Consider the following 11,801-nt stretch of genomic DNA (forward strand, 5'->3'; position numbering starts at 1 on the left):
TTATACATATAATTATATATCAATATGTTATCGATATATATTATTTAAAGGCCACAGTTCAAAAAGCCAGCCAGCTGTGTTGAAAAAGAGAGAAGAGTACTTTTTATCGAAAGTGGCCTTTGCCTCTTCAAAGCTGGGATTGCCTTCTGGGAACTTTCTTTTTGGTCTTAGAAAATTTCAAGAGTTAAGTTTAACTTTATTCCTTCTCTATTAAAGAGAGAAGAAAAACAAACTTTTTTTGGAAGATACAGATTGTCTGTCTTAATGACAGTGTAAGTATGCATATCCTCAAAAATACCATTTTCTTCCAAATTGTCTGATCCTTCAGTTTAACAGGTATTACTCAAAAAAGTAAAACCCCTTTGTTTTCCCTGTCTTTGGATGGACTTTGCCTGTATCAAAACTATCATCTTTTCTGCAGTACTGCTACCTAACCACATATTCCCTGTCCAGTATTCGTGTACCCATTACTCCTCTTTAGCCATAGAATATCGCACTTTTCCTTCCTTTCCTTGAAAGTGTTCTCCCACATCAGATTCCTTTCCAGTTTTATCTGTACCATTTCATGGCACGAGTTTGTTCTTATGTATTTATCTTGTTCCTTTATAACCACAACCTTCTCTAATTTTTACTTCTGTATATACCTTTCCTGTTCTCTAGCCACATTTGCTTAACACCCTTCCTTCCTCTGATTCTAGGTCCATTGCCAAAAACGCAATTTCTGTGACTAACTGACAGTCAGAGACAAAATCTCATCCCAGATGATCTTACTTACCAACAGAGTTTATTCAGGTCTCCTTTCAGCAAAACCACGGTTTGCATTTTTGCTCTCTGCGTTCTAAGCATCATCAGCTACAGTATTGCACACTCATCCGAACTGCTTGCAATTTCATATTCCAATTAACCAGAAGCGACTTCATCTCTCCTTGCTTTCTCTGCGTTAAAAGATCAGTAAATTCTTTAGCTGTCCTGCTAACAAAGTGCAGGTGCCCTGATGCACATTCCTATCTCTGCCAGTAACCTGGGTTGTTTGCAGCCCCTGCAATAAGAGCCCATATGTTAAGCCCGTATTATTATCCCTTCTATTTCTTGCACTAGTATAGAAATTGAGAGGCATGGTCTGCGTACCACCCAGCTAGCTTGAAATCTATGGTACAGTCCTCATTAGGTTCACCCACTGACTTGCAAAAAATACCTTTCTCTTGTGAGAAGTAGATTCCAGCCTTACCCTTGGAAGGATGTTCTACGAAGGAAAAACTCCCACTCCTGAAGGACACGCATGTTCCTGTGAACGGACATTCGACTAGACAGACTACAAGATGACTGAGTGCTCAAGCAGTCACATTAGTGATATGATACAACAGCAAGTAAGTTTTTGGCCTTTATTTGAAGGCTTTTAACAGTTACATTAAGAATTGTCATTGCAAACCAGGAATTTTTAAGAAATTGAACAATAAAAGTTAAAAAAACATCCACAAGTCCACCTGCAAGTAAGACATGTTGGTACAGAAAGGAGATGTGAGCTTTTTTGCTTCTTCCATTGTGTTCATTTTTCAAATATCTGATAAAACTAAGATACTAAGAAAGGTTGGATGCTATCGGAATTGTTCTGGCAGGTGAGCATTTAATATTTAACAGCATATACTGTACCAGTGTAACAGAGTAGCTATGTTAAGTCTATGGGTTTGAGTTGGGCTTATTGTTGTTATTTTCTTCCCAAAAAGGACATTAAAAAAACAGATTATGCCAAGATATCTATAATGTAGTCATAAGCTGACTACATGACTTTGTCCCCACTCTATTTATAACTCATCTTGGTAGCAAAGAAGTGATGTAAGCAATTGGAAATCCTAGCAGCATTTGACTTACAAGACTGCAGTTTCAATTTAGTTTTATAATGCACGTCCACACATTCAACAGTCTCACAAGGCGCACCACAGCAGTATTTCTGACTCATCGTTCTCTTAGCATAAGAAGATATTTACTTGCTTTGCTAACAGAGATCAAAATCAACCTAATGCAGCCCTTCTGATGACCCGGGTGCCTCACAGTTCCACACATGCAATCCTGTTAGAGATCCTTGAAGCAACCAGGTCCCAGTGCGCAACTAGACTGCAAAGAGCAGACACCCAAGAAGTACTTTTCAAATTCAGCCACATGCTATTGCCATCTTTCGCTTTGAGTTGCTGGAATAATGGAGTATTTAGAGTCGAAAAAATATGCTTCCGATCTCAAAGCAAGTAAGTAATGGTAAAGAAGATTTTATGTGCATCAAAACCCCCGTTCTATGTCTGCGCTTCTGTAGCCCAACACCAGTTTTGCAATACCAGTAGGCAATGCCAGCAATGCCTATTCTTTAGAATAAGGCATCCATAGAGCACTTCGGGGGCAGGGAGGGTGTTCTCCAGCATGATACAGAACCCTGCAGGGAACACTTCCAATTTCAAGGTTAGATACGTCACATAAGCACTTCTCTGAAGACGCTGGTCTGTGCACGCGTCAGTGACAGTAACATTTAAGCTCATCTATGACACACACTTCAAATGAAACAAATCAACTAAGTTTACAGTCAATCTGTTGATAGAGACTGGTGACAGATGCAGTTAACATCTTATTTGTTCATAGCTAATAACCAGTGTTTTAGCAGTTTTAAAACACTTTAAACACACTTAAAGTCACGTGACAGCATTCCTGTTATGCAGCCCCATTCTCACTCCATTAGGAGGAGGAAGCCAACAATACACTCACATTTCATCTGCTTGTGGGAAGGGGGGGGAAAAAACCAAACCCAAAACTCAAGCAATGGTTTCCCCCAGCACACTCCAAGGAAAGTTTCAACATTACTGCTACTCAAGTTAGCAGTAACTATAACTAGGACTAGGGAATGAAAGCTGATATTCCAGGTCCTGCAAACTTCATCATGAAAACTGTCACGAACATTAGCTTTGCCTAATCGTATCTGAAAGCACGAGAGACTCCAGTAGACATGACACTCTTGAAATACAGAACTTTATTTAGAAACTGCTTAAAATAGAAAAACCCTGTCAAGAAAAATCCAAGTCAAATATGGTTTCTCAGTAAAATGGAGTTTTAGGGCAACAAGTCTAAAAGGCCACCAGAGAAATAGCACCACTGCAATTTTAAACAATGGCTAGATACTTGCATTTTTGGCATTCACTGAATTTGGGTTTTTCTCTGAATTTCACAAAGATTCATGCACTACACAACAATTACCATAAAATGCTCTCCTACACACATTTTAGGACAAGCTACCACCAGAAACAAATGAATACAAGCACAACAGGACTGATCAATCTCAGTAGTGAAGGGGGATCAGAAGTCTTGCAGGATCTTGCCAAACACAACAGTAATGAGGGGCATGATAGCAAAAAAGGACAGTTAAGGAAAGTACTTTAAATATTAATATTTAAGTTAGTCTCAGTACTGTATTTTCTGCAATAACATTAGGTCTGTTAGCCAGCATCTTTTAGTTTTTACCCCAGAAGACTACTGAACTGGCAAGTATTATTAATAGACATGCCCTGGTTTGGGGGGAGGGGGCGGAGGGGACCAAAAAAAAGAAAAAAGAGACAAAAAAGTCATCATCCTCATGTGCTCAATTCATTTTCATTCTAAGATAGTTGCACAGTGCAAATCCTGTTACAACTATTGGATTTGATGAGCATTCCTTGGGATGCGAAAGAAAAAAGAACAAGTGAGAGACCAAAAAGTATACCAACAAAAATAAAAAGAAACAGGACAAATAGAAACAAGAGCCAGGAAGGAAAATTACTTCTGAAGAACATTTTAGGCAGTAAGACTGGATGTCCTTTGCTTTTTTTTGTTGTTTTGTTTTTGTTACAGAAAACACAGTACATTTTGGCAAAGTCATTAGCCACAATGCCACAGAAAAAGGCTTTCGCACTCTTCAAGGTAATTTATGTGTCTCAGCTGTTCATACTCCCTCTAATCTTGTGACAGGCAACGTTAAGGCCTATTTCATCGAGAACTAATCACTTAGTAAGCAGCTTTACGTAGGAATGGAGTTTTGTTTTAATAGCCCCTTTTGAGTACTTGCTGACAAAGTGAGATTGCCATGCAAGGCCTCTCAGACAGCAGTGAACGGAGTTAAACAAGCATCCACCCCAATATGAAGCACATAAAATCTCCTGTCACATTACTTCAATTTGGCATATGGAAGCATATTTTAAATACTCTTAAGGCATTTTATTATAATTTCTGTGCTGCAATTTCACATTAACTCAATCTTTCTGTGAGTCAGAGTCTTTAATTTCTCTACTACACACCACCCTAGATACAAAAAGAGTCTTCCCACAAACCAGTGTTTTACCAGCAAACCATTCTGCAACAAGTTCCAAATATTCAGCCTCTTGCTCCCTAAATATACCACTTAGATGTGAATACTGCTCTGCTACAAAGTGAGAAAGAGCTCCTAACTCAAACCCACTGTAAAAAGTGAAACTTCCGCAAAGTGCACTTTAAGAAGAGGTACTTTTTTTGCTTATGAAAAGAAACCAGTGAGTCCTCTAAGAATAAAGTGGAGTATTTTACAGTTAAGCACATGATCTGGGGCAAAGAATTCCGATGTTGCTGCTCTGCTGGTACAGTATGTGGTCTGTTAATACTCTTCTTGTTCCTCCTGCGGTGCTCCTTCGTCAGGTATCACAAAGCCTTCCTGAAGGGGAATAAAACAAGTGCTTTAATGAAAATCTGATGTCAAACCAGTTCCTGCTGCTCTGTATGCTCTTTTTTTTCCCCCTTTTACTTAGGATAGATACCCTTAAGTCACCGTTTACAGTGTCAAGATATATTACTAGAAGAGTTATTTTCCTCATCTTTGATCTATTTGTTACATATTCTTCATGAAAGGCTAACCTTGTTTGTTGCCTGACTATAATTATGTTATCTGTTCCTTTATTACAGGAAAAAGCTAGGCCATAAACCTAAAGGAAAAAAAAAAAAACCAAACCAAAAAACAACCAAGTAGAAATAGAGGGAGCCCTGGAAAGCAAACCAGCTTCCAATTACAAGGGGAGGGAGGAACTATGCAATACAATTTATACCAGATTACTTACATCTGTGGCATAAAGAATTTCCACAATCCTCTGCAACACTGGATCATTCTCCCCTTCATTCTCCTGGCAGATCAATTCAATGTTCCTCAATTTGCCAAAGTAGAAGTCCCTCTCCTTCTCCAGATCTTCAACAGTAAGTTTCAATACATTGATCTGCCAAAGGGCATCAGTAATAATTTATTCACCAAAATCAGAATTCAGTAGTATCTATTCAAAGGGCAGGGTGCCCAAAGTTCTCAGAAGGGCGTTAATATGCAAAGCACTTCAGCAGTAACCAAGATGGAGGGAGAAGGGGGACTGTGAGAGGAGGAAAAGGTCTATTTCTCAAATTGTAATATTATTGCCACAACAAACACCCAGTCCAACACATGCAATACCACTTAGAAATTCTAAAGGCTTATTATGTGAGATAGGTAAAGCGCTAACTGCCTGCAGTTTTCCCTGCTAACACATTCTTTCAAGACAACTCTCAGACGGATGGCAGTTTTAGTTGTATTACATTGAGTATTTCAGTGAAGTAGCAGCTGCTCATAGCTCAGTTGGAATGCTGTGATAGCTGCCACACAGCTGTGGAAATACTTAAAAACAATGCTATGTGTGATATGGCACACACTAGGTTTAAATGTCTGGGTACTCATGTACTGCAGAAGGGGTTTCACTCCTATCAGGAGAGGAAGACCATTATAATGAAGGCTTCCGATTAAGTGATTTTAAATGAGCTTACTATATTCAGATCATTTTCTTCCACCTGCCTGACCCAGTCATTTCACGCTATTAAAAAAAAAAGTCTGCACATAGATCTATAAAGCACAGGTCAGTACACAGGGCCATTTTGGTCAACACACCTGCTCAATCAATCCTGCTGATTCATCATCTCCTGCAGCCTTTTTGACCATTCCAGTACCAGCTTTTGGAGTTGCTGCGGTCCTCTGTGTAACAATGGGCCTCTGTGGGGCTGCAAGATTAATTCAGCGTTAGTTCCTCCCAGAACATCTTTCTTCCTCCTATAAAGGTACTATCCCCCTTCCAAACATGCTTAGGCATGTAAGAGTTTGGAGATATGTTCCTTCCTTCTTCTTGACTCTATGTGACATGTCCTTTTTTTTTTTTTTTGGCATGTGTTGGCACCAATCCTTGCCATTTTCTCTTTTAGAGAAGATTGTTCTTTCTGTAGCTTCCAGATACCTGGGTACTACAGGATGACTCAGTGTTTGAAGTCTAGCACCTCTGAAACAAGATGCAAAATACTGTAATTTCATACACTGATTTTAAATAGCAACCCAGCCTTATTTTCCCCAGAGTTTTTAATGATCTAGGTAATCTTTTAACTATTTTCTCTACCTGCACTGCTAGAACTGAGAGATTTCTTGGGTTTGTTCACAACTGGAGCAACAAGGTTTGGTGCTACTGTCTCTTGGCCTTGTCGAGCAGCAACAGGATCATACTCCTTCCCATCATAGTTTGCATCAAAAAATTTTTTGAACCACTGAACAAATTCAAAGTTGTCCTGAAATTTTCCTTTCACTAGTTTGTCCACAGGAATTATCTGGAGGGGGAAAAAAAAAGTCAAACTCAGATTAAGGGTGAAGAACCTCTCTCTCTTTTTATATAAAGTTTTAAAATTAGTGCACTCAGAGATATGCAAATGCAATTCTTTGTCCAGTCTAGAGAAAATCCTCCTTGAACATAACTGTATGTCAAATAGTAGGATTTTTGCTAATAATTGGAATTAAGAACAAATCATGCTTTCACTGGGAGGGTCCAAATAATTTTAAGTAATTCTGCAGCAAGGTTTCTGCTACACCAAGTTTCAACACAAAACTTCTTTCTGTAAATTTGAAGCTGGCTCATCCAGTGCTAGGTTTCATGAATCTGGGCTGCTAACACACAGAACTGCTACAAGATCTAAACATCACCTCTTTAGTAGATTACAATTATGGTTTCTCTGGAATGAGGAGTATAACTGAAGATTATTAAAAAGATGCAGCAAATTGTGAAGTCTTGTCTGTAGGCCACGAGCTGAGAGCCCATGACCTGGCAGGGGCCAGGAGCCATTACCATTACGTGATCATTCAGCATTTGGAAGCATGGCTGGCTGTCCAGTTCTGGACATACTGCACAAGCTACTTCCCCCAAGCAGAAAACCAACTAAGTGTGTGTGGAAGCTGCTAGCCAACACAGAATGAGATGCCTTCTTCAAGACAGGGAAAAGCATTAACACAGAAGTGTTCTGCATCATATCAAACATGCTGTCAGTAACTATTACCTAGATAAATCACCCTTCCATAAGCATAACTATCATTCGATCTGAAAAAGTTTTTTCGCAGATCTCATTTTCACTAGCTCAAAATTACATATGCTTGTACAGAGAAATTTGAAATCCTTAGGACTACCACATCAGCAGGTTATGGGAACATACCTGGTACAAAGATGGTTCAAACAGGAAGCTCAAGTAAACCTTATCTCAGAAATTTCAATATTAGTCTGTGCTACATAAGTTGCAGAGAATTAAAATGGAAAAATTCATCTCATCATTAAGAACTGGAATCCTAACCTTAGCTGGAGTAAAGCACATACTGTCCTAAATCAAGTGAGGACCCCAAGGCAAACCAAAAACCAAAAGTTTTGAGATTTATGAACCAAAAGAAAACTCTGTTCCCAGATTTTTTCAGCTCTAAATTTGAAAGTACATTCCATCTACTTTGCTATTAAGAGCCCAGAGAATCATTTACAACCCAGCTTACTTTGTCAACACCCATTCGTTTAAAACCTGCTTGTAGAACCTTGAAGTTTTGAATGTACTCATGTTCCAATTTTGCTTGAAACTTCACTTTCTTGAGTGCTACAGAACCTGGGAAGAGCATGTCCATGAACTGACAGTATGCAGCACCTGCCAAAAGAAAAAGAATACAAATCCCAGGATGAATCAAGTCAGCTCACTAGCCTACGTAAGTTACTTTTCAGCCAGACCAGCAAACTGACCTGACTCATTCCTCAGCTACACAATCCCTTAAAGGCAACAAAAGCAAGGAAACAGGAACCTTCAGTCTCCTGTTTTGGTGCAGCATGGCCATAAGTAAGCTTAAGCGAGCTGCAGAACCAAACTTTTGGTCTCATGACTTGAACTCTTATGAACAAGAGCAATACTGCCTCCATGATTCCAAGAGAGAAAAAAAAAAAATAATCCAATGAGTTATTTGACTTTCCTTTCTTCACGGATATCAGTGCAAATCTGAGATGTTACACATGTCCAACAGGCACATAAGCTACTCTTACCAACACAAACAGAACTCACTAGAAAAATAATTGTTGTAAAAGTTATGTTTAATCATTGTTAAAATAGTGATACATTTACTTACTACAAACAGAACCTATACACAACTCAAGGTGCCCTCAAAGGTAAGAGGCCAAATTAAGCTGTGTTATATTTAAATCAAGCCTTAATCAAAGAACTGAAAGGAAACTGTTTCTTTCTATTAATTTTAAATCCTTCATGTCCTTCAATTCAGCTCTTACTGTAATAAGAGCAAAAGAGGGATTCAGTTCAGCCACAAAGAGTAGACAACCACCTCCAAAAAAATTAGCTTTTGTAGAACATACACACCCATTAAAAAAAAAGATATTTTTAAACTATATCCTCACTCTGCAGTGAGGATATGCAACTGTATGCCACAGAAAATACAGGCACAACATTCTGAGCATTAGTGCCCCCACCAATATCAATGAAGAGTAATGGGAACCTTAACCTAAAACATCAACCAGCTACATGACAAGCTTTTGTGAGACAGCTAGAGGCCAAGAAGTAATACATCATGGTGTTGCCCTACACTAGTCCATTCATCTCAACCACAGGTAACAGAAAGTCCTATATTGTTCACTTTCTGTCAAGATATTTTGCAGGTCTTTGGGGCTCCCACTTTCACCTGCTACTAGAAGATTGCTGCTCATCCGCTGGTGCAAATAAAAAAAAAGAAAAAAATCTTGCTGTTTGATCTCTGCTGCCTTTCAGTTCACTTGCTGAAGAACTCCAATGCCCAGCTCAAAAACAGATGACTTGCCAGAAATTAGGGTTTTGCTAACTATAGGTAGTCTGAGCAATACACATGATAAAAAAAGAGAGCTCACAGCATAAGCCAAAGGTCGTCTTTTGTGCATTTATGCAACCTCAAATTATTGCTGTCACTACTGCCCTTGCCAAAGGTAGCAAAGCAAGCTTGGAAACTCCCGTTTCCACACGACTATGACAGCCAGTGAAAGCCACTTTCATACCTGCAGAGGCATGAAGTATTTTTGCAGACACAGGAAAGGAACATTACTCAGCGCACACCACATCAACAGCTCTCAGCCTTTTCCTGAAAACAGGTGCGCTGAAATTCTGCAGAGCCTGTATTAATTATCCTCACTTGTCAGAGACAGAGCTCTCACAGCATTCAAGACTCACGCCAACTCTAAGCAAAACTTCTCAGCCATATAAATCAACGCTGCACACGACAGGTTTTTTAATCTGCCTATCTGAAAGTGGACAATGCTTATCATTTGCCTTACTTCTGTGGTTGTAGAGCTTTAGTTCCTTCACCCTTACAGTTCTTCTCCATCATCTCACTAGACAAAAGCCATTACAAATACCTGTCAGATGACTATTTTAAGTCCCCTACTTCTCTGTAATCTTTGTCAATGTTTCTTCCAAAGGCTGTATTGACAGAATGTGCTGGTTTTGGCTGGGATGGAGTTAATTTTCTCCATAGTAGCTAGTATGGGGCGATGTTTTGGATTTGTGCTGGAAACAGTGTTGATAACACAGGGATGTTTTCGCTACTGCTGAGCAGTGCTTACACAGAGTCAAGGCCTTTTCTGCTCCTCACCCCACCAGCAAGGAGGCTGGGGGTGCACAAGAAGCTGGGAGGGGACACAGCTGGGACAGCTGACCCCAACTGACCAAAGGGATATTCCATACCATAAGGCGTCATGCTCAGCATATAAAGCTGGGGGAAGAAGAAGGAAGGGGGAATGTTCAGAGTGATGGAGTTTGTCTTCCCAAGTCACCGTTACGCATGATGGAGCCCTGCTGGAGATGGCTGAACATCTGCCTGCCGATGGGAAGTAGGGAATGAATTCCTCGTTTTGCCTTGTTTGCCTGCGCAGCTTTCGCTTTACCTATTAAACTGTCTTTATCTCAACCCATGAGTTTTCTCACTTTTACCCTACCGATTCTCTCCCCTATCCGACTGGGGGGGGAGTGAGCAAGCGGCTGGGTGGGGCTTAGTTGCCAGCTGGGGTTAAATCACAACACAGTCCCAAACTTATTTTAAATTTATTCCTCCTTTTTTCCACCTCCAATTTCCACATCTCTCACTCTGTGAGCAACACCTTATCTCAAACTCACTGTATGAGCTTCACTTCCACTCTTCACCAAATCCCTTTCACCTGCCTGATGCAGTTATCCAAATCACCATCTTTTACCCAGGCTGCATTTTTAGCCTTGGGTTTTTTTCAGCTCTTACTCCACAGACTATTAGTTTTTATTCATTTCTACAAGCCTCCTCACACACACACACTCTCCTCCCCATGATGACATTTGACTCCATTTCGTTACCACAATCACTTCCCCTTTTCTGCCTACAACTCTGTCTGAGATTCAGCTTTGCCAAAGTCAACTCAAGCCAAAGTAAGCTGGGGTGACACAGACCGACACGCTCCTTTACCATAAGGAGTTGTAAAATCCTGAAGGTGAACCCAAGAGTCACCAGCATGCCTTCCTCACACTGCTCCCCTTCTGCCCACCCAGAATCTTCAGGCACCTCCCAAATCTCCTAATAGTTTTCTTCCATAAAAAATCACATTTGTTTACACTAGTTATTATACTTGTAAGATAAGACTTATTCTATCCATCAAGATTAAATGCTTAATTCCTCATTGGAAGACACCCTCTCCTAAGAGTCTTTTTTTCACATTAACCCCCATTCCTTCTTATTGCATCTATGCTGTACTGAGTCAGAAGAACATGCCTTTTTGTTATGCTTACATTATTAACAACCATTTCAATAAAACTCTAACCATAACCAGATTATAACACTGACCAGGAACTTGTTCATACCAGGAATTAAGCCAACAGCATGGCTATAGAGGGCCAGCATGGTGCAGCTGTACCTCCACAGAACTAGGGTGCACACCACATCTGGAATTCCCCTCACGCTGACCCCCCGTACCTGAGCACAGCTGTTCAATCTTCGTCAGCGTCAGTTGCAGAGACTCATTGATCCACGCGAGCATGTCATGTCGACTCAAGTTATCGCTGGTCACTGAAGTAGAATACACATTAACTGCCATTTTCTGAAAGACAGAACCAAAGGCGTAAGTACCACAAACGTTAATGCCGCACGTTTTCACCGCTTCTGTTAAGACAGGCTCACTAGGCTGCCGTGGAGGCGCTTCCTTTTGGGCCCTCATGACCCAACAGCCACGCGTGACATGATGCACAGGAAACGCGATAAAGCTGTCTGCTGCGAACAGCTGGGAGGACCTCATTTCATCGCAACTAGAGGACGCGGTTTCGTGCTGTTTGAAGAAAAATTAGCACCGAGGCACTCACAGGGAAACTCTGACGAAAGGAATCACGGCTGCGGCGAGTTATTCATCCCTCTCATCCACGCCAACCGAGCACGGCAGGAACACTTCCCGACCGACCACGGTATCTCCAGGGAGAAA

At 40.5% G+C, this 11,801-nt stretch overlaps 1 protein-coding gene across 2 annotated transcripts; it reads right to left on the reverse strand.

The window, feature by feature from the left end:
• Positions 1–2,992: 2,992 nt before the first annotated feature.
• Positions 2,993–11,423, reverse strand: MAPRE1 (microtubule-associated protein, RP/EB family, member 1). 2 transcript variants are annotated; one of them, XM_009572798.1, is made up of 6 exons: positions 11,303–11,423; positions 7,841–7,986; positions 6,453–6,642; positions 5,942–6,051; positions 5,097–5,249; positions 2,993–4,696 (listed from the first exon to the last, which is right to left on the reverse strand). In XM_009572798.1, exons 1-6 carry the CDS (start codon positions 11,421–11,423, stop codon positions 4,640–4,642), a joined length of 777 nt encoding a protein of 258 aa, XP_009571093.1. In that variant the 3' UTR covers positions 2,993–4,639. The 2 variants fall into 2 exon arrangements, with proteins under 2 accessions (XP_009571093.1, XP_009571092.1); XM_009572797.1 differs by having other exon boundaries at positions 6,438–6,642.
• Positions 11,424–11,801: the final 378 nt, after the last annotated feature.

This window comes from Fulmarus glacialis, unplaced genomic scaffold, assembly GCF_000690835.1.
Source record: "Fulmarus glacialis isolate BGI_N327 unplaced genomic scaffold, ASM69083v1 scaffold49062, whole genome shotgun sequence".
In the NCBI taxonomy this organism is placed as follows: domain Eukaryota; kingdom Metazoa; phylum Chordata; class Aves; order Procellariiformes; family Procellariidae; genus Fulmarus; species Fulmarus glacialis.

Bases quoted from the DNA above. Each gene is read 5' to 3' on its own strand.
- MAPRE1 (XM_009572797.1), bottom strand. From the start codon at position 11,423: ATGGCAGTTAATGTGTATTCTACTTCAGTGACCAGCGATAACTTGAGT. The intron at 6,643-7,840 runs GTAAGCTGGGTT...TTCCCCCTCCAG, and splicing joins AACGAATGGGTGTTGACAAA to ATAATTCCTGTGGACAAACT. The intron at 4,697-5,096 runs GTAAGTAATCTG...ATTCCCCTTCAG, and splicing joins AAATTCTTTATGCCACAGAT to GAAGGCTTTGTGATACCTGA.